The following is a 20,575-nucleotide window of genomic DNA, read 5'->3' as shown; positions in this document are numbered from 1 at the left end:
AGTGAGGTGGGTTGCAGGGAAACATCTCAAAGCTGCAGGACACTTTACCCCCTCCTGATTTCTAATTATTTAGCGAATTTGTCACACTTACATGTTTCAGATCATCACACAAATTTTATTATCAGACAACCATAACCTGAGTAAATACGAAATGCAATTTTTAAATGGTGATTTTATTTATTAAGGGAAAAAAGCTTTAAAAGCCTTCATGACCTGATTTGAAAAAGTATTTGCCCCCTGAACCTAATCAGTGCTTGTGGCATGGTTGTGTGATTTTATTATTGAAGGGGCAAAAAAACTTTCCAAGCTACATGACCCTATGTGAAAAAGTCCCCCACCCCCTTCATACGGCATTTTGTATCTGGTTACATTTGTTTAATATGAACATTTGTGTGATGATCTGATACATATAAGTGTTAAAACTTTGACAAATAGTATGAAATAGGAAGGGGAAAAAACTGCTGCTAATGGTCGTCCTATGAGCTACTGAATTACGGCGTGTAAGAAGTACTTCAACACAGCTCCTGAATTTTGTCTTAGTTTTTCTTTGTTAAATTAAGAATGATAGTGTAATTTGTGTTGAACTGTTGTTCATCTGTGGTAGCATTAGCTTATCTTAAGACCTGATATGGATGAGCTTTTTTTTGTCCTAGTCCTGGTACTTTTAGCCTTAAAACTATGACAGAGTGCACTTATTTTTCTTGATTGTGCCTCAGTATCAGCTTATATTTCTTATGAGTGCTAGCAACAACTGAACATGCTTTCTATGCAACAGCTCACACATAGTGTTATTTGACTTAAAGCTAGTTGAGCATGTATGGTAGATGAGGAAATAAAAAAAAAAACTATATCCAAGACATGTGATTCTAAGATTTATTGTTGCAGTTTGTCAAGCTTTTCCCCTTAATGTCCTGTAATAGATTCTGGATCAAACACATCGTCATCCCAAAAAACACAACATGTTTGTCAAAGTTTTACCATATACAAAGTTGAGATAGCTTGTTGCTTGGCAACTACAGTATTACATGTTGAGGAGTCACTCTCATCATCTCCCCAAACTATTGGGGAACAATTTTTCTAAATCCCCCTTATTTTCATGAGGACACTTGCCACAAACTAACTGTAGTTATGCTGGGTACAAAGCAAATCAAGCGACACTCAAAATGAAGCATTTAATGACTATAAATGGTCATTGTCTGGATAACCAGTTAAAAATGAAGGACTTTTTAACAAAAAATGCCTGTCAAGAGGCGAGTTTGCAAAATAATAAAAGTAAATATATTGCTATTTGTGTCCTGTAATGAAGTCTTTAACATAAAGAAGCGAATGACACTCTACTGTGCAAAGGAAACAAGTGAGAGTACAAAGTGACAGCATCAGACTCAAGTTATGTCGTACATTCACATATAGCATGAGATCCCCTTCCACTGCAGCGCAGACAACGCAAAGGTCAACACGTAGGAAATCTAGCTTTTAAACCGCACATACACACACAAACGCAATGCAGAGAGAAAGGGCATCTCCTGTTCCCAAATTAGACCTGAGTCAAATGACAAGGAACTCGGGGACGTACTTTCTGTATCCACGTCATAGCAGGCTAAACTGCTGCCCTACAGCTAAACCCTTCGCACTGCATCATGTGCTGCGGTCCAGCATGACTGACTCCCGACCACACTATTCACCAACTTGGCCGATGACACCAGATATGCAGTCTGACCTGCTAGGCATAAGGGAGAGAAGCCCTAATAAAAAGAAGAAAAAGGGGGAAAATAAAAGGGCAACATGAGGGCTTTGTCTGAACAGAACAGGCTGACATTCTTACACTGTGACGAGGCTTTAATGCCCGATCAGACTGGTGCAGACCGGCTATAACCAGGACAGCAGGAATTACTAAACATGACTCAGGAAAAAGACACAGAGAAAACAGCACAGTATCTCCCTTCTCAAAAAGGTCAGCTTTGTTGTTTTGTCATACAACACAAAACCGGGAAACGGTTACAGTGTTTTTGTTATGAATACAACACGTGAGAGTCGCGTACTTGGGGGATACAAACAGACTCTGAAAGATCGTAAAACTTCTGGAGAGTTCCAGTAACAACAAACGAACTTAGTCCGGCAAATCCTTTTGGAGTGGGTCTTATTTAAAAATTCAGTAAAGTCACAATTTAAAGTGACGTACGGATGCCTTCTTAGATCTCAGTACAAGCAAGAATAACTGAAACTAAATGCTAAAAAAAAAACCCAAAAAAAAACCAAAACATTCTTCTTGGTGAAATGTTTAATTAAACAGAGACCTTTGTGAAATACAATCAGCCTTTATAAAATACATACAATCAAATGGAAATGTAAAATACTATTTCAAACCTTTAAAACAGGTGTTTTTGAAAACTTCACCGCTTTCTGAGAAAATAGTGAACCATAGATGAAGCCTGAATGTAAAGTGGCCACTAAGGCAAGGTGGTCAGGAAAACCTTGTAACAGATGTGTGCTACGATGTGTACTCCCATCATTCTCCTTCCTCTACCTTGTTCTTTCCCCATTCATATGGAAGAGTCGCATGCCAGGAAGACAATACAATGACGGAAAGTGAAGTGCAAGGTGTTGGGGGGCCAGAGCGGGACTGGCCAGGGGTGAGAAGGTCAATGGTGTGCTGCCTGACCGGCACTCCTGCTTTATCAGGTCTGCAGGATGAGCAGAGGACAAAACAAGAAGAGATTTCTGCTCCGGTCCAGTTCTTGTTTCCCTTAAACTTGGCTCCTTTGCCCAAGGTCATCGCGATGATTATATAAAACCAAACTGTCAACAACATGACCATAATAGCACACTTATCAAAATACTCTTTAGTGGCCACAGCGATTTACTTTACTGGACTACAGCTTCGACCCAGCACATCTCATCTCTCATCTACTCATTGATTCCAGGTCTGCTTCCCGTTGTCACCAATACTTTTGGTTTTCTTTTCAGATCTGTTACGCAACACAATGCACATATGCTCCTGTTTAGGGATATTTTTAGACATCCGTGATGAACGACCACAATAAAAAAAAAAAAAGAAAATCTGGTGATTCATCTAAAATTGCAAACAGCACAGTACAGAAACGTTTAGGCTTCATAAATACCACGTGTAGGAAATGTAATACAGAAAGAGGAACCTACTACAACTCCTCTTTTCTTTATGAATTAAAAATGTAACCCCCTTCCCTGTTATTCATCCCACTCATACCTCAGACGGATTTTGTTCACATTGGGGCAAATAGTTTATTGCAAAAACAGAGCATAAATAAAAGAAAACAAGCGCTCATCTTTTTGCACGAAACTGATTGACAAAGGGAAATAAGAAAAAGGACCCATTGGAGGAATAGACATTCCTATGCTCAATTCAATCCATCCTATTTTCAGTTCTTAGCTGAACCTCAAAACCTGTTATGATGCTAGCTGATGGCATTGAGGTCTTAAACCAGAGGTGTCCAGCTCCAGTCCTCGAGGGCCAGAATCCTGCAGGTTTTCTTTGTATCCCTGCTCAGACACACCTGATTCAAATTAATTAGTAGTAGAACTTAATCAGTTGTGCACGTCATTGGCTGTTTGATCCATTTAGTGGAAGCTAGATGTGTTGGAACAGGAATACATGGGAAACCTGCAGGACAGCGGCCCTCGAGGACCGACTTTGGATACCCCTGTCTTAAACCTAAAACGTTCTTTATTATATGTTCGTTTTTAAAAGTAGGTTAGTAAAACATCACGTCATCTAAATGACAATTAGATGAAATATAGTCAAGGGGAAAAATCTTTCGCGAAATATAAACAAGAGTACAAAACTCCAGGGAAAGTTTCTGGATTTTCCTGAATTACTCAATGGTGGGTTTGGGTATTTAAACCGATATTAAAATCAGTTGTGAAGTATTAAAAACAACCATAATCAAAAACTTTTCTTGCAATACTGTCATGGATTCTGTTAAATTCAAGCAAGATAACTAATAGGTCTACTCGTGGAAGGCTGAAAAACGTACAAAAAACCCCCCAATCTAGTCAGTCATGCATCAGTTTTCCTCCTCGTACCAGTCAGTTAAAGGACGGTCAGAAACTTTGCCAACACTTTAATTTTTATACAACAATAAATTCATACCAGAGCCTTAACATAACCACTGTCAAATTTTCATGTAAGCTCTTATATTAAATCCAAATGAGTTTGCATTACTGTTCACAATAAATATAGTCTGAGCGATGGTAATTGCAATATTCAATTTGAGCACTGATAGGAATGATTAGTTTTAATAGTTTCAACACTAACTAGGTTGAACTTGGGAAGGAAGGAGATTCCGACACTTTCAACATGGCACGTGCAAAATTAAAAAAATTCCAGCCAGCAGTCAATTAATTCCAAAAGTTATAGCCCATGTTGCATTCCTCCCAATTATCCAATGAAAATGAAAACCACATGAAAAAATACCAACTAACAGCAGCACCCAGATTATCACATTTGTGATGACTTTAATGAAAACACAAACATGACGGTCCTGATTAGTTAACATCTGAAAATAAACAGGATTTTACAGGTGGAGATTTTCAGCATAACTAGTGGGTCTACTGGATATTTTCAGAGCAGCAAACTTCAACTCAGGCGGATTTTGTTTCCTCCACTATGAACCATGATAGGTGTCCAGGACCCGCTACAGGGTCACATCTGGCTTCTACAGCTTGAGAGCCTGCAGATTGCATTTAACCTTTGAGAACCTCATGTTTCATAACAGGTGAGGTATTTGCACTTCACCGTAAAAAAGATCATAATAACACATCCCTATAAATTCCCCCGTGTCCATGGCTCAGATCTTTGGGGAGCTAAGTGTGAGCATTCCTTTTTTTTTTCCCACAACTATCATGATCATGGAGGCACCAAAGTCAGATTGAGGCTTTCTTTTAAACTATTGACAGGGATGCTGTATTTCTTATTCCTGTTTGCTGTTCATTCTAAATTTTTGGTGTAATCAGCACAACTATCCAGTCTTTTTTCCCACCCATTGTATTTGTTTTATATTAATCTATAAAAAGCAAACACCAAACATCAAAACACATTTCTGAGCACATGGAGTGATGCATGAAAGAGCAAAGGTAAACAGCTTTGTCCTGAGGTTGCATGTAAGCACAATGGCTGTCATGTGTCAGACCGCTGAGCCCTTCAGAGCAAAGTAAGAGAATGACTTTGGAACAGGTGCTTCCTCCACCGCCTTGTGGGGGCCTGGGCCAAGTTACAGTACTCACTGCAAGTCTTGGTCTCACTTCTGCTCTTGGTAGGCTCAGCTGAATCCACAACATGTTGTTCCTTTTGCAAATCAGTGTGAACAATAAACATGAATTTAGAAGGTTTTTAATAAGCTTCCCTGTGAGTCATACAGTACATTTACCAAAACAAGCTATTTTTTTAAATAAGTTCATAGACTGGATAGTTTTGGAAACCAGATGTTTATAATAGTATTGTTGAGTAATAAAAATAATAGTTTATTATGAGACTGCCACACGATACCCCACACCTGGTGATATCTCTGACCGATGCAAAACATTTCTCTTGTGCATTGCATTTCTCTTCTCTGTACAGTTAATTAAGCAACCAGATTAGTAGGACACATCTTGGCCCTGATGCAGAAGCTTTATATGTGTAAGGTCGTAATCTACAGTGAGACTACAAATGATTATGGACAGTGGCTGTGCTAAGCATGTTGCCATAAAATCAAATTAGAGTGTCTTACTGGCTCAGGAAAAATTAAATATCCTATTCGAATTATACTTTTTTTAACTTGTTAAAGTATACTAAACTTTAAGCCACTGTTTGCGATCTTAATGAGTAAAACTATATGCTGGAGAAGGATACAGTGATTCGTACTGGCTGCCACATTTTTCTTTGTTATTCCAACCTCACGTTGTCAATGAATAACAGAAATGTAATGTATTACTACAACACATTATCTTTCCATCTAACACTGTGCCAAATAAATCTCAGTACTATGCACTTGAAATTTCAAATGTCCAGACTTTTAAGGCCAATATGTAACCTCAGAAGAAATTCAGAAGGCTTAATATTCAACAGTTTGTACTTTTACTTTACAATAAAAGCACAAGCATTAACCACTACAGCAAAACCTTTTTGGGGAGAAATTACAACTAGCCTAACACAAGGGTGTCCAGCTCCTGTCCTTGAGTGCTGCAGTCCTACAGGTTTTAGATGTTTCCCTGCAACAACACAAATTCAAACGACTCTCCTAAAAGGCTTGTTGTCAAGTTTTGCTCAAAACATGCTGACCCAATACCCTGATTATGGTGTGCTGCAGCAGGACACATCTTAAACCAGCAGGACACTGGTCCTCAGGGACCTAATTTGGACACTCCTGGCTTCATGCATCAACATTGCCTGAAAATTTCGGTATATATTGAATAGCAAATTTTAAAATGAGGTATTTGAAGGGTTCTCAAAAGCCTCAATCATTCAAAAATAATACAGGGACACAATGTTATCAGTCAGTGGCCTGTGCTGGCAGCAGGCAGAACGTGTTTACTGGACACTGTGGGATTCATCAGTAATGTAGGGGATATCTTAAAGCAGTCAACTCTTTGAGTGATAGGGAGGAAATGTACAGGATAGTCAGGGTATCTTAAAACTTGCTCTGAAAAGCTCTTGGACCTGTTCAGTTGGCATCACTTTGTAGCTACTTTTTACTTCACTTTTCTCCACTTTCTAGTGGCGACAGACTTGGCCACATTTCAGGCTTTTTTTTTTTTTTTTTTTTTTTGGATTACCACAAGTCTAAAGTCTGTCAAAGCAGATCTGTGAACCAGCTTTTATGACATTTTTGGAGAAATTTTGATGATGTGTATTCTCTTGTGTACTGTGGCTCAATTCCATCCTGTGTACTCCCGTTTCCTGATTAGCTCATAGAGCTTTTCAGCAAAGAAAAAAATTCCAACTTGCTTGACAGCTCCAGCTTTGTTTCCTTTTGTGTTTAGTTTCACTGGCACATAAAGCATTGATTACTCATCTGTGGATCTTCCTGACAAACACATGATCCCATTCTTTCCCTGGCTGAAACGGTTTCCTGCTATCTGGAATGCACTGTTTAGTTTTTCTCTCCCAGTTTTACAAACAGCAGAAGACAGACGTGCAGTGCGACACATCATGCATTGTCACTGGAGTCAATCTACTAAGTGAAACAATTAAAGAGAGCATTCTTACATCAGTCTGTGGTTTGGCACATAGCCTAAACCTGACCAACCCTGGCTGCTGATGAACAGTGTAGTTAAGCTTGGTCATGACTCACTTATCCAATTTGCTGCAAGGACAAGGCTACACAGACAACTCATTGCAACAGAAATTGTAAATTCTCTTAAAAGTTAAGTGAACCTGACCCGAGCCCAAAAGGTCTAGAGTAACGTCCTGAAGTAATCCCTTTTCTTAAACAACTTGAATTCTTTCCATTTTTCCCCCTCAATGTGTCTCAATTTCTACTCCTGCCAAGATCCCAATTTAGCACATGACACCAGCCACATTATCTAATTAGCCTGAGCAACCTTACTGTGGGGATTTGAGGGGAAAGGGAGGAGTTGTAGGAGTCAACGATCTAGACAAGATGCAATTGTGAAACGACATAAATGTTTACAATGTGGTCCAGCCAGGTCACATTCCTTAATAAGAAATAGCTTGGCCTTGATGTAGCTATTCTTAACTTCATGAATAAAAATTTTTTAATAAGAAATATATTTTGGGTCCAAGGTTTAAGGTCATTGCAACAAATAAAGCATAAAGTCTGTGGAGATGGAGGAGGCTTGTACAATCAATTCAATCTTGTGCAGTGTATCTCCTCTGTGTGCAAATGTGAGCCATCTCTGCTACAACAGAACAATGTGCAAAACATCTCTAAATAAAAGCAAGTAGGATCTGGTTAATTAGTAGAAAATCAATATATAACAGACAGAACCAAAAGTCAAAGTAATCTTGTTCGTGTCAAGTATTTCAATTTTTTGAAAATTTAAATTTTTAATTCTTCTTAAATATCTTACCCGTGGGGTTTTTTTTTTTCCATAAAAAGGTTTTGCATATTTTCTTTGTTTGGTTTTCAATTTGAGGTTTTATTACCATGCCCTAATAGCAACTTCTGTTTGTTATCAACCTGCCTTGAATAAGCGACACTGCAGATGCACAACGAGTAGGGAAGCAAAGAGCACACCAAGTGAGGCGTTGCGTTAGAGATAAAACTTATTTCTGAACTTGTTATGCTCATATGTATATTTTCATTGTGACGTGAACAATTTGGCATCAGTGAATAAAGTCACTGTTAGGTTTCAGAATTCACTTCCTAAATGTGTATATTGGAGATATATGATAAATAAGTGAATAAACTACGAGTGAAAAGTGTGTTATCTGATCATATTCCTAATTTAACGACCTAGATAATTAAATTTATGACCATTTTGAACTTTACTTAAAGTTTGAGACTTTTGTCATAATCCAAAGTAATAAAACTAGAAAAGATATCATCGGGCATGTAAATCTAATTGTTTTCTCTGGAAAGTAGAAGAAAGGGGAAAAAAAAGACCCTGGAGATCACTTCATCTCAATGATACATGAATAGAGAAAAAGCACACATTAACAAACAGCTGAAAACACAGCCAACAACCATTTTGTCTTACAGAAAAACGCTAATACAGACTAAAGAATGTAGGAGCCATTAGTAAAGCTGGATTTTAAGGCACTTCCATGTCAGAACCATTGAAGTCCAAAATTTCTTTCCCTCTAACAATTACCATCCATCCATCCATCCATCTTCTGCCGCTTATCCGGGGTCGGGTCGCGGGGGCAGCAGCCTAAGCAGGGAAGCCCAGACTTCCCTCTCCCCAGCCACATTTGCCAACTCTGCGGGGGGGATCCCGAGGCGTTCCCAGGCCAGCCGAGAGATATAATCCCTCCAGCGTGTCCTGGGTCTTCCCCGGGGTCTCCTCCCCGAGGGACGTGCCTGGAACACCTCACCAGGGAGGCGTCCAGGAGGCATCCTGACCAGATGCCCGAGCCACCTCAACTGGTTCCTCTCGATGCGAAGGAGCAGCGGCTCTACTCTGAGCCCCTCCCGGATGACTGAGCTCCTCACCCTATCTCTAAGGGAGAGCCCGGCCACCCTGCGGAGGAAACTCATTTCAGCCGCCTGTATACGAGATCTCGTTCTTTCGGTCACGACCCACAGCTCATGACCATAGGTGAGGGTAGGAACGTAGATCGACTGATAAATGGAGAGCTTCGCCTTCTGGCTCAGCTCCTTCTTCACCACGACAGACCGGCGCAGAGCCCGCATTACTGCAGACGCCGCACCGATCCGTCTGTCGATCTCACGCTCCATCCTTCCCTCACTCGTGAACAAGACCCCGAGATATTTAAACTCCTCCACTTGAGGCAGGACCTGACTCCCGACCCGGAGAGGGCAATCCACCCTATTCCGGCTGAGGACCATGGTCTCAGATTTTGAGGTGCTGATTCTCATCCCAGCCGCTTCACACTCGGCCGCGAATCGCTCAAGCGAGAGCTGGAGATCACGACCAGACGAAGCCAACAGGACCACGTCATCTGCAAAAAGCAGGGACCCAATCCTGAGGCCACCAAGTCGGATCCCCTCAACCCCTCGGCTGCGCCTAGAAATTCTGTCCATATAAGTTATGAACAGAATCGGTGATAAAGGGCAGCCTTGGCGGAGTCCAACCCTCACCGGAAACGAATCCGACTTACTACCGGCAATGCGGACCAAGCTCTGACACCTGTCGTACAGGGACCGGACAGCTCGTACAAGGGGGTCCGGTACCCCATACTCCCGGAGTACCCCCCACAGGAGCCCCCGGGGGACACGGTCGAATGCCTTCTCCAGGTCCACAAAGCACATGTAGACTGGTTGGGCAAACTCCCATGCCCCCTCCAGGACCCCAAAGAGGGTATAGAGCTGGTCCACTGTTCCGCGACCAGGACGAAAACCACACTGCTCCTCCTCAATCCGGGATTCGACTATCCGGCGGACCCTCCTCTCCAGGACCCCTGAATAGACCTTACCAGGGAGGCTGAGGAGTGTGATTCCCCTGTAATTGGAACACACCCTCCGGTCCCCCTTCTTAAAAAGGGGGACCACCACCCCAGTCTGCCAATCCAGTGGTACTGCCCCCGATGTCCATGCGATGCTGCAGAGGCGTGTCAGCCAGGACAGCCCCACAGCATCCAGAGCCTTAAGGAACTCCGGGCGGATCTCATCCACCCCCGGGGCCTTGCCGCCAAGGAGCTTTTTGACCACCTCAGCGACTTCAGCCCCAGAGATAGGAGAGTCCACCCCTGAGTCCACCAGCTCTGCTCCCTCATGGGAAGACGTGTTGGTAGGATTGAGGAGGTCTTCGAAGTATTCCCTCCACCGACCCACAACGTCCAGAGTTGAGGTCAGCAGCCCCCCACCTCCACTGTACACAGTATTGATGGAGCACTGCTTCCCCCCCCTGAGCCGCCGGATGGTGGACCAGAATCTCCTCGAAGCCGTCCGGAAGTCTTTCTCCATGGCCTCGCCGAACTCCTCCCATGCCCGAGTTTTTGCCTCGGCAACGGTCGAAGCCGCATGCCGCTTAGCCCGTCGGTACCCATCAGCTGCCTCCAGAGTCCCACAGGTCAAGAAGGCCCGATAGGACTCCTTCTTCAGCTTGACGGCATCCCTCACTGCTGGTGTCCACCAACGAGTCCTAGGATTACCGCCACGACAGGCACCAACGACCTTGCAGCCACAGCTCCGGCTGGCCACCTCAGCAATAGAGGCACGGAACACAGTCCATTCGGACTCAATGTCCCCCGCCTCACTCGGGACATGTTCGAAGCTCTGCTGAAGGTGGGAGTTGAAGCTCGCTCTGACAGGGGACTCAGCCAGACGTTCCCAGCAGACCCTCACAACACGTTTGGGCCTGCCAGCTCTGACCGGCTTCCTCCCCCACCATCTGAGCCAACTCACCACCAGGTGGTGATCAGTTGACAGCTCCGCCCCCCTCTTCACCCGAGTGTCCAAGGCATGTGGCCGCAGGTCCGACGATACGACTACAAAGTCGATCATTGAACTGCGGCCCAGGGAATCCTGATGCCAGGTGTACATATGGACACTCTTATGCTGGAACATGGCGTTCGTTATAGACAATCCATGACGAGCACAGAAGTCCAATAACAAAACACCATTTGGGTTCAGAGGGGGGGGACCATGCCTCCCAATCACTCCCCTCCAGGTCTCACTGTCATTGCCCACGTGAGCATTGAAGTCCCCCAGCAGAACAATGGAGTCCCCAGAAGGAGCACCCTCCAGCACTCCCTCCAAGGACCCCAGAAAGGGTGGGTACTCTGAACTGTTGTTCGGCGCATAAGCACAGACAACAGTCAGGACCCGTCCCCCCACCCGGAGGCGGAGGGAAACTACCCTTTCATCCACCGGGGTAAACCCCAACGTGCAGGCACCAAGCTGGGGGCTGATGAGAATGCCCACACCTGCTCGGCGCCTCCCACCATGAGCAACTCCAGAGTGGAAGAAGGTCCAGCCCCTCTCGAGGGTACTGGTTCCAGAGCCCAAGCCATGCGTCGAGGTGAGTCCAACTATATCTAGCCGGAACCGCTCAACCTCGCGCACAAGCTCAGGCTCCTTCCCCACCAGAGAGGTGACGTTCCACGTCCCTAGAGCCAGCTTCTGCAGCCGGGGATCGGACCGCCAGGGTCCCCGCCCCTTGCTGCCGCCCAGCTCACATTGCACCCGACCCCTACGGCTCCTCCCGCAGATGGTGAGCCCACGGGAGGTGGGGCCCATGTAACCCTTTCGGGCTGAGCCCGACCGGGCCCCATGGGCGAAGGCCCGGCCACCAGACGCTCGCTCTCGTACCCCGCCTCCAGGCCTGGCTCCAGAGGGGGGTCCCGGTAACCCGCGTCCGGACAAGGGAACATTTCTGCCCAGGTTTGTCATCGTCATAGGGGTCTATGTAACAATTACAGCAACCAATATATGTGTGAGTAAGCAATGGGATAAAAAAAAATTTTCTTAATCCAAGGGCGTGTGGGTGAAGAAACTCATGGAATGGAAAACCCACAACACTGTGGGAAGGTCAATCAAAGGATTAGGTTGAGGGTGTTTTCACTGTCATACACCTGAGGTTACATGATACTAAGCCGTAAATGTGTGGAAAGGTCCCCTACCAAGAAACAAAGAAAAAAAATGGTACATGTGTTAAAGGAAAGATTTATTGTTTATTGTTAAAGTTTCAGCTACCATGGTAATCTCTGACCTGAACTGGCCAAGATGTTTTTGGAAACTGTCTGACCCACATGGCCATCATAATTTATATTTAAACTATTTGCACACCATTTGGAAATTTAATCTAATCAACAAATGAGTGCTGTGACAGAAGAAGCATCTTTCATTTACCAGTCTCTTGTTATTAAACATTCAGGAATTTGACCTCAGCAGTTAACCCATCTATATATGGTCTCTTACTGGGCAGTAAACGCGCAGAGCAAGCAGCTCAGCTGAAAATTACGAGGTTTTACCAATTAGCTCAAAAACCCAAAATTATATCAAAAAGTATATTTTCACTTGTAGAGCTGGAATGTCCAAATACTTATCGCACATCATTTCAGGGTAAAAACAAAAACAGCCATCATAACTGCTGGTGATCAATTATATTTAAATTGGCTAATTAACTAGCTGACTAATTCTTTCAGCACTGACTTACATACCACTTTGACCTTTGAAATAAAAAGGCACTCAGTTGTTTGAGGCATGAAAGATAAACGTTTCCATATTTAACTTCCAGCATAGGCAGAGGTCTTCTTACAGTACACGGTGCCTTAAGCTTTGACATGTGATCAAACAAGACCGATATGAGCCTATATCTTCAGAGGAGACACTTTGTTTTTCTGCCGGGAATTATGACTTCAGAGGAGACGGCAGGAATGAGTCTGTTGACAGAACGTTGTCTGCAGGGTACATGTAATGGTTTGACCTTCATGTTCAACACTGAACTCTGTCGTGTTTTGGAATGTGTTTGACCTCTCGGGCGAAACTGTCAAGGAGTCTCTCTTCTCCCTTTGCTCCCATACACAAGCTGGACTCCAGATCGAGGACTGACATAATCATGTTATTCTCATTGGTCGTTTCATTTACAGGAAGTGTGATGAATGCAACTCTCTTCTGATTAATGTCCCCAACTAAAATGTCATGATGTGGTCATGTCATTTGATCACAGGAAGAATTTTTTCAGAGCGACGGTTTGGTTCTTTAAAGCTTAATTTTTTAACCTATACTGATCTGGAAAAATGAAATGCAGACTTTGAGTACAAGGGTGGATTAATGAAATCTTTGAAGTCATTATTGATTAAATGTACCTGTTATAGGGGTTGATAATAAAAACAGAGATTATAGAGCAACAGTACTTTGAAACAGCTTAACCTAACAGAAAAATTAAGTAAATCCAATTAAATTTTATATGAGAAATAATTCATAACTTCATATTGTTTTTTTGGTTTTTTTTTTTATGGGAAAAGAGTTACTACAGCAGGGGTTGCCATCTGGTTGACAAGGGGAGGAGAAGAAAACTAGTGGAAAAAGTGTAATTTTTTGGTTTATAACTAATGAAAATGCAGCTACAATTTTCTGTTTAGAAAGTTAGCTTAATTTTTGTTTTAATGGCTTGGGGAGTAGAATAAGTTACTTGTGCAGGACTAGAAAGATCCTTGGTGCACTAAGGTGGTGGCCTAAGGTGTCACCTGCCAAGGACAGACAACTGAGCCCTGACAACAATCACCAGGCGTTTCCAAAACCATTCTTACCTTGACTCCTGTGAAACAAGAAACTGGAATCAGTCATGGTATAAACAACTCGAGCTGGCAAAAATCTCAGAGGATGGATGACTAACAACTCTCTAGAGCTCTTCTGTGTTGTTTTCCCTGCAGTAACTAAAATGCTTGCTCTCCACACCAGTCAGAACTAAGCAAATCTTTTGGATGGAGGTGGAATATCTTCAAGAGCAAAAGATATCTAGTTTCCTTTTTCTGTACTTTGCAACACTGATAACACCTTAGTGCCCCATGTTTTTAGATAAACTGGTGTTGTCCATTTAGTTCTTCCTTGCTTGCACCTCGTTGCCTTTGCATGCACAACACAGTCCAACTGCTGGTCAATGGTAACAATGGTCACTGTGTGGAAAATACCACATGTACGCAAGACATTGGTCTGACCAAGTAGTGAAAAATAATACTGCTTGTATAAAATGCTGCAAAAACCAAAATACGATCCCTGGATGCCTAGATTTGATGACTTTGTGGCTTCAGGTTAAAACCAATCAAAACTGCCTGAAAATTTGTTATCAAGTGATGCTGAAGTAGAAGAAGAACGTTAAAGGCCTCCATGCTTATCAATCAGGACAAAAGGTGATCCACCTTGCAGCCATTCTGTACATTCTTCCTGCATTTATGCTTATTAATGTCTGAACCATGATATTAATCATCTACAAGAGCCTTTAAGGCATATACTACCAAGTTTCTAAACAAATAAAACTACGTAACAACTTTTTTCAGCATGGAATAAGATGTGGAGGTGCTGAAAATGAAGCCATAGTAGTGGAACATTTAAAAGTTCACAAATATATTTTATTTCATGGACATTATGAACATTACGATGTGTAACACATCAGGCGCTTGTAAATAATGACGTTAACTTAGCTGATAAACACTACAAACTCAGAGATATCAGTCTTTGTAAAGCAGGTTTAATTTCTTCAACAAGACTATGTGTTCGTAAACTTGATGTACAGCATTACCATTTACTCCCCAACATAGAGAAGCAGATGTAAAATATTTCCCTGATTGAACAAATACAATAATATGTTGTTTTTTGAGACAGTGATTACACATATACTACTTTGGACGGATGTATGCTTCAAAAACAATTGTATCATTTGGCCTCATGCCCTGTTAGACACTGTCTGCATGGCTAAATATGGATGATTATCTGACTGAGCACACTTGTTTATTTCCTTGAGAATCACCCAAAGTTGTATCCATGATCTGTTTATTAACACAGGGCTGTGGCATCACGACAAGTTCTGCTGTTTTGTTTTACAATGTAAACCTTCAAAGATAATCCACTTTCTACTTATCAATGTTTTCTTTTTGTAGCAGTTCATGTAAGTACAAACAATTTTTTAGGTTTTAGCACATATCTTTACACAAGTAGAAATAGAAACAAGACAAAAGTCAGACCAAAGTGGAGCAACAAGTTGTCAGTCTCAACTGGCATCATACTTGCACCATCTGCTTGCATCGCCAAAGGGTTTGGACATAAATACTGCTGTTTTTCTTTTTTTTCCACACACAATCCAACCACCATCTCAAAACAACCCCACACAACAGACTGTTGAGACAAGAGCATTTAAAAACAGCACTTTACAACTTTTCTATCCAGCCACTGACCTTAAAGTGTACACAAATAATAAATAACAGCTGTAGCGAAGGATTTGCATGCAATCAATCTGTCCAGTTTTATATAAACTTTTAAGTTATCCAAGAAAACAAAATAACCCATTGCTTCAGCAAGCATGATGGACTCGTCACGTGAGCTTCTCAAACGAATTCAGTACTGGCTGAAAATTGAGATTTTAGAAGGAACAGCATAAGATAACCATATGAGTTCTTTAAAGCTGAACTGAATGATCATACACAGTCACAGTTTTCCTTTCAATAGAATCATTTTGACACAGTTTTAATCACATTTAAAAGCAATAGTTCATTTACTTGCATGCCACATGACGTGCATCGGGCTCACAGAAGTGCTTCTGTGATGATGTGACCATGGCATGAGCATGATTCTCTTTGATCACTTTGCTGGCCAAAAGAAAAAGTGCCCATTGAGCTGATAATGATGACAGTAATAACTGTAATAATTTAGTTATTATACTTTCTGTTATTCAGTGGAACTTGTACATTAAAAGCGTCCCACATAACCCTACCATTGTGCTGCCTTCTGACCCGCTGACCATTTACAGTACACCCTGAACCCCTGCCTTGATGCTGGAGGGCAAGGTGATGGAAATTTACTAGGTGCACAAAGTACTGACCTCCATCAACAGACCTGGCTCATCCATAACAGATGAGGATTTGAGCTGGTTCCTATCATCATCACTTGACTGGAAAGATTAGAAACACATTTTTCCAAGCACAAGTTGTAAACGCTTTTTCTTGGTGCATTCCTCATCTGTGGTTATTTAGTTTGCTGGGGGCCTGTTGTGACCGCAAAATGCTTTTCGTGCTCAGCTTGATTCACTGTTTCTACAGATGTGTTTGTAAAAGAGTCATTTTCTTTTTCATGGGGTACAGAAAATCTGCAAATAATAATGGTTTACATACCATTGCAAAATAGAGCCAAAATGCAAATTGCTTAGTGGGTCCATTAAATGCGATGGTGTATTGTCATTAAAGCTTCAAAGTCGGAATTTCAGTCATTTGGCCTTTGACCAAAGTTTGTCACACACCACGTAGCAGGAAAGCAAATTTCTTCAACAGTTTCCTCTTTCCTGTCTTTGCTTAATCCTCTGATTGCTTTTCCTAATACAAAATGGAAGATTTCTGCATATGACGCACAAGACTGTTACTCTCAATAGTCTAAATATACTTTAAAGGTTCAATCTTAGGAGTACTAATATGATGTTTTTGCAGACATGTGGCCATTTCCCATTTAAAAAAAAAGGCCTTGCATTCGAAGACAGACATCAGTCACTTCAGTGACAATTTCTATAATAGTTCTTGCACACTTGTGCTCACAGTATGTCTCCATTGGAGTCCAAACTACCATGCAATGAAAAGTCATTGGTAGGACCTCCTCAGAGAGAGAGGATCAGAAAACATTCACACACACCCAAACTGGTATGCGATTGTCCTCAATGGCATCTGGAAGCACTAAGCTAATATATTTAGCTTAATTTGCTGCAGTGCATCTATTTTTAGAGAGAAACCATGACACGACACTTCAGGCATGACACCAAACAAATGGCGCCACCCTGGTTCATCCTCAGGGATTCACTGAAAGCAGAATGATTTCAGTCTCATGAAGAAACCATCCAGTGTCTAAAATGACAAAACTTCTCACAGTAAAAAAAACTTACCCTCTTTTAGAAAGGGAGTATACTTTGCATTGATACACCAGTGCTTGTCTCTAAGTGCCTATTCACAAGAAGACATTCTTAACGGCCACCCACAGCATCAAGTGAGTAGCACAGGAAGATGACTGCATGTCATTCAGATCACCCACGCACAAGATGTCTAATCGTGCTGGAATAACGGCTCACTTGTCCTCAACAGTCTTATAAATGGCGCTGCATAAACATCTTTTTTTTTGGCTTAGTCTGCATAGAGCCAATGACTTCAGCTGCAGCTGTAACTCTTGACCATCATTTATTAATCACAAAAGGGCAAACAAATCTTCCTGAGGTTGAATTAAGAGAAAGAAACTCATTTAGAAAAGTTCAGTTTTTTATTTATTTATTTATATTTTTTTATTACTGAACTTAAATAAAGTAACTCATTAAAAAAAAAAAAAAAAAAAAAAAAAAAAAAGGCTAATTATGAAGGCCTAATCTTAATATTAGCTCTCAACATCTTTCTTGGCTCAGATTGACAGATGTTATGCAACTCTTTGGACTCTACACCTGCAGTTTTATGCTGTGATCACTTGGCTCCAAACTGAAATAACTGTAGCTGTGATCCCTGGCCGCAACCTCCACCGGACATGAAACTAATCCCAGTGCAGAAATTGATTATATGAAACTTTCTTTTAACAGCAATGATTGAAACCATTTTCTTTGTTTTGTGCAGATATTATCCATCAATTCCTAGAAGACGTGATATTGCTTTAATTGCATCATCTATATATTCACATCCGTACTGCTCACAATCTTTACATTGAATATTATTGCTAAATATTTAGCATGTGTTCATCATTCCTTTTTTATGGAGACACATTTTAGTTACTTTTGATTCATTAAAATTAGATGACAACATCTGGCAACCACATGCAGTATGTTTCCATGTCTTACTAATTTTCAGTACAAATAACCAATTATCACAAGTTTGAATATTTGTGTGTCATTTATGACTTGATGATGGTCTCAGAAGAAAACAGCAGGAAACCAGAGATGCTCATACACAGATTTCGTTCTTTCTTCGGACTTCTAATTCGATGTAACTTGAAGTTAGAAATGTTAACTCTACTAAGCTGAAGTATCACGGTGAAATCTTTGCAAGGATAGACAAAAAAATTATCATTTTCTTTTTCCCTTTTTAATTCTTCTATTCTTAATGTTCCTTTACACTTTCCTGTAAAGATGTTAATGTTATACGTTAAGCACTTTGAGAAGTCTTTCATTCATTCATTCATCCGCTTAATCCAATTCAGGGTCACGGGGAAGCTGGAGCCTATCCCAGCTGGCTTTGGGCGACAGGCAGGGTACACCCTGGACAGCTCGCCAGTCCATCGCAGGCACTTTGTGAAGTCTTGTACATAAAATGTGGAATACAAATAAACTTGGCTTCCTGAAATGAGAGTATTTTACAGGCAAAAGCCTTTATTATGGTTAAAAGTTCAACTTTTCCAAACTGGATCATGACTGATTATTAAATAATCTAAATAATTTAGTTTCTACTGCTTTGTCTTTGCTATCTTTCTTAGAATAGACATGTTCAGCTGAACGATAGGATTTTTCATAACAAATAAAACTTGAGATACTTTTTTGGTCCATCCTCCATTGCTAATTTTTACGACAGTAAACCTTCAGATATCACAGTTTTATTCTGATTATTACAGCCGTCCTTGGATGTATTAATAATCTTTCAATAAAGAAAAGGCTAAATATACACTAGTCACTCAAATGACTGGAGACTCAAAAAAAGTCATAAATAAAAATTTGTGAAATCATAATTCAATAAAGTAAGACACTGCTTTTTAATTGAACTGAGTTGAAAATAATACAAAAAAAAATTAAACTGCCCTAGACAAATATAGCATTTTGCTGACAGGCAGTGGGTCAAAATACTTGTCAGCAGATGCAGAAGTCTGACAGAGTGACTGTTCGACAAAATATAAAACGAGGGATGCCCACTTTATTTATGAAATTTGTTTGCTTGTTTTTAGATATATTTCAAATTAACCCCAATTCAAAAGCAAAATGTTATGACTTTTATTTTTTGTATATATATATTCTTTTTATTATTATTTTTTTTTAATAATTATTATTTCTCCTTTAAAATTACTTGCCAAGTACTTAACAGATTATCAGTAGTGGCAAGAATAAATGAATAAAACTATATACCGAATGGCATTAATGTCCTGGGCACTATGATCCTGTTAGCTGCTAATGCTACCGTCGACCTGTCCAGGGTGTATCCTGCCTCTCACTCAGAGATTGCTGTGATAGGCTCCAGCTTCCATGCAACCCTTGATTGGACTAAACGGTTAAGAAAATGGATGTATGGATGGAGACTGACTGTTTAAGCAAGGAAAACAGAACTCTTGAATTCACCAAGCAGAAGGGGAGAAACACTATGAGAAGCGGATATTTCCTTATCATGAATGAAGCAAAGGAAACAGAAAAGGAAACCAGGAAGTAAGCTAGGAATAATGTGAAAAGAAGTTGAAAGTACAGAGATTTCATACTTTCTAACTTAGACAAGGGTTGGAAAAACAAACTTAGGTAAACAATAATCAATTTAACTGGAACAGGAAATGCCGATATCTTCTACATAAGTTCCAAAGGCCGAATGTGCTGTAAAATAAAAATAAAAAAACCACTTTCTGCCTTGTAAATTAGTCATTTTGTGACAAATAAGAACACTTTACCAAAATTTTTTTTTATTTATTTACTCTATGGTTGCATGCACATGCATAATCTCTGGAGACAGTAGACAGACCAGTGTTTGGACAATGAGCCTCATAATCCAGATAGCAAACTTTAATTTACAACATGATCCGTGAACATGTGATGTTGCTATACAGACACCAATGTGCTAAGTCATAATTATGTAAGCAGGTTCCAGTAAATGTATCATTTACACATAGAATGATTCAACCTGTCAAATCAATAAAGCATAATATGGAAACTGAGTGGATTGTTTTTGGGTTTTTTGTCATTAAAATGAGGTTATCACTCACCATCTCCACCCCCTGCGGAAAGGCTGTTCCCTCCCAGTCCTTCTTAGGAAATCGCTGAATGATCTTCCCACATCCTTCTCCTGAGCCTGCAGATTTAAAAAAAAATATATACAATATATATTAACATATTAAGAACACAATTAACCATTAATTAACCATTAATGTTGATAAAAATCGTTTGGGGACCATGGCTTTATTTTCATCAAATAACCTTTTTTCAACCCACCTGTCCATCATATACACTGGTTTTGATAACTGCAACCATGTCGTCACACATTTGGTCATTAAAATTATTTGATCATTTTTATATAGTGGTATAAATTCTTTTTTTATATGCAACAATGCTTCCT

General features: G+C 40.9%; 1 protein-coding gene across 1 annotated transcript in view; it reads right to left on the bottom strand.

The window, feature by feature from the left end:
• Positions 1 to 20,575, bottom strand: part of sbf2 (SET binding factor 2) — a 102,347-nt gene that overhangs the window by 62,744 nt on the left and 19,028 nt on the right. Inside the window, exon 2 of the mRNA XM_079243443.1 lies at positions 20,226 to 20,311. Coding sequence (XP_079099569.1) covers positions 20,226 to 20,311 — 86 coding nt within the window. The remainder of the gene's footprint in view (positions 1 to 20,225; positions 20,312 to 20,575) is intronic.

The sequence above is a fragment of the Telmatherina bonti genome, assembly GCF_933228915.1.
Source record: "Telmatherina bonti genome assembly, chromosome: 1".
Classification (NCBI taxonomy): domain Eukaryota; kingdom Metazoa; phylum Chordata; class Actinopteri; order Atheriniformes; family Telmatherinidae; genus Telmatherina; species Telmatherina bonti.
Note: the sequence above shows the minus strand (reverse complement) of the source record. Positions and strands in the feature narration are given on the sequence as shown.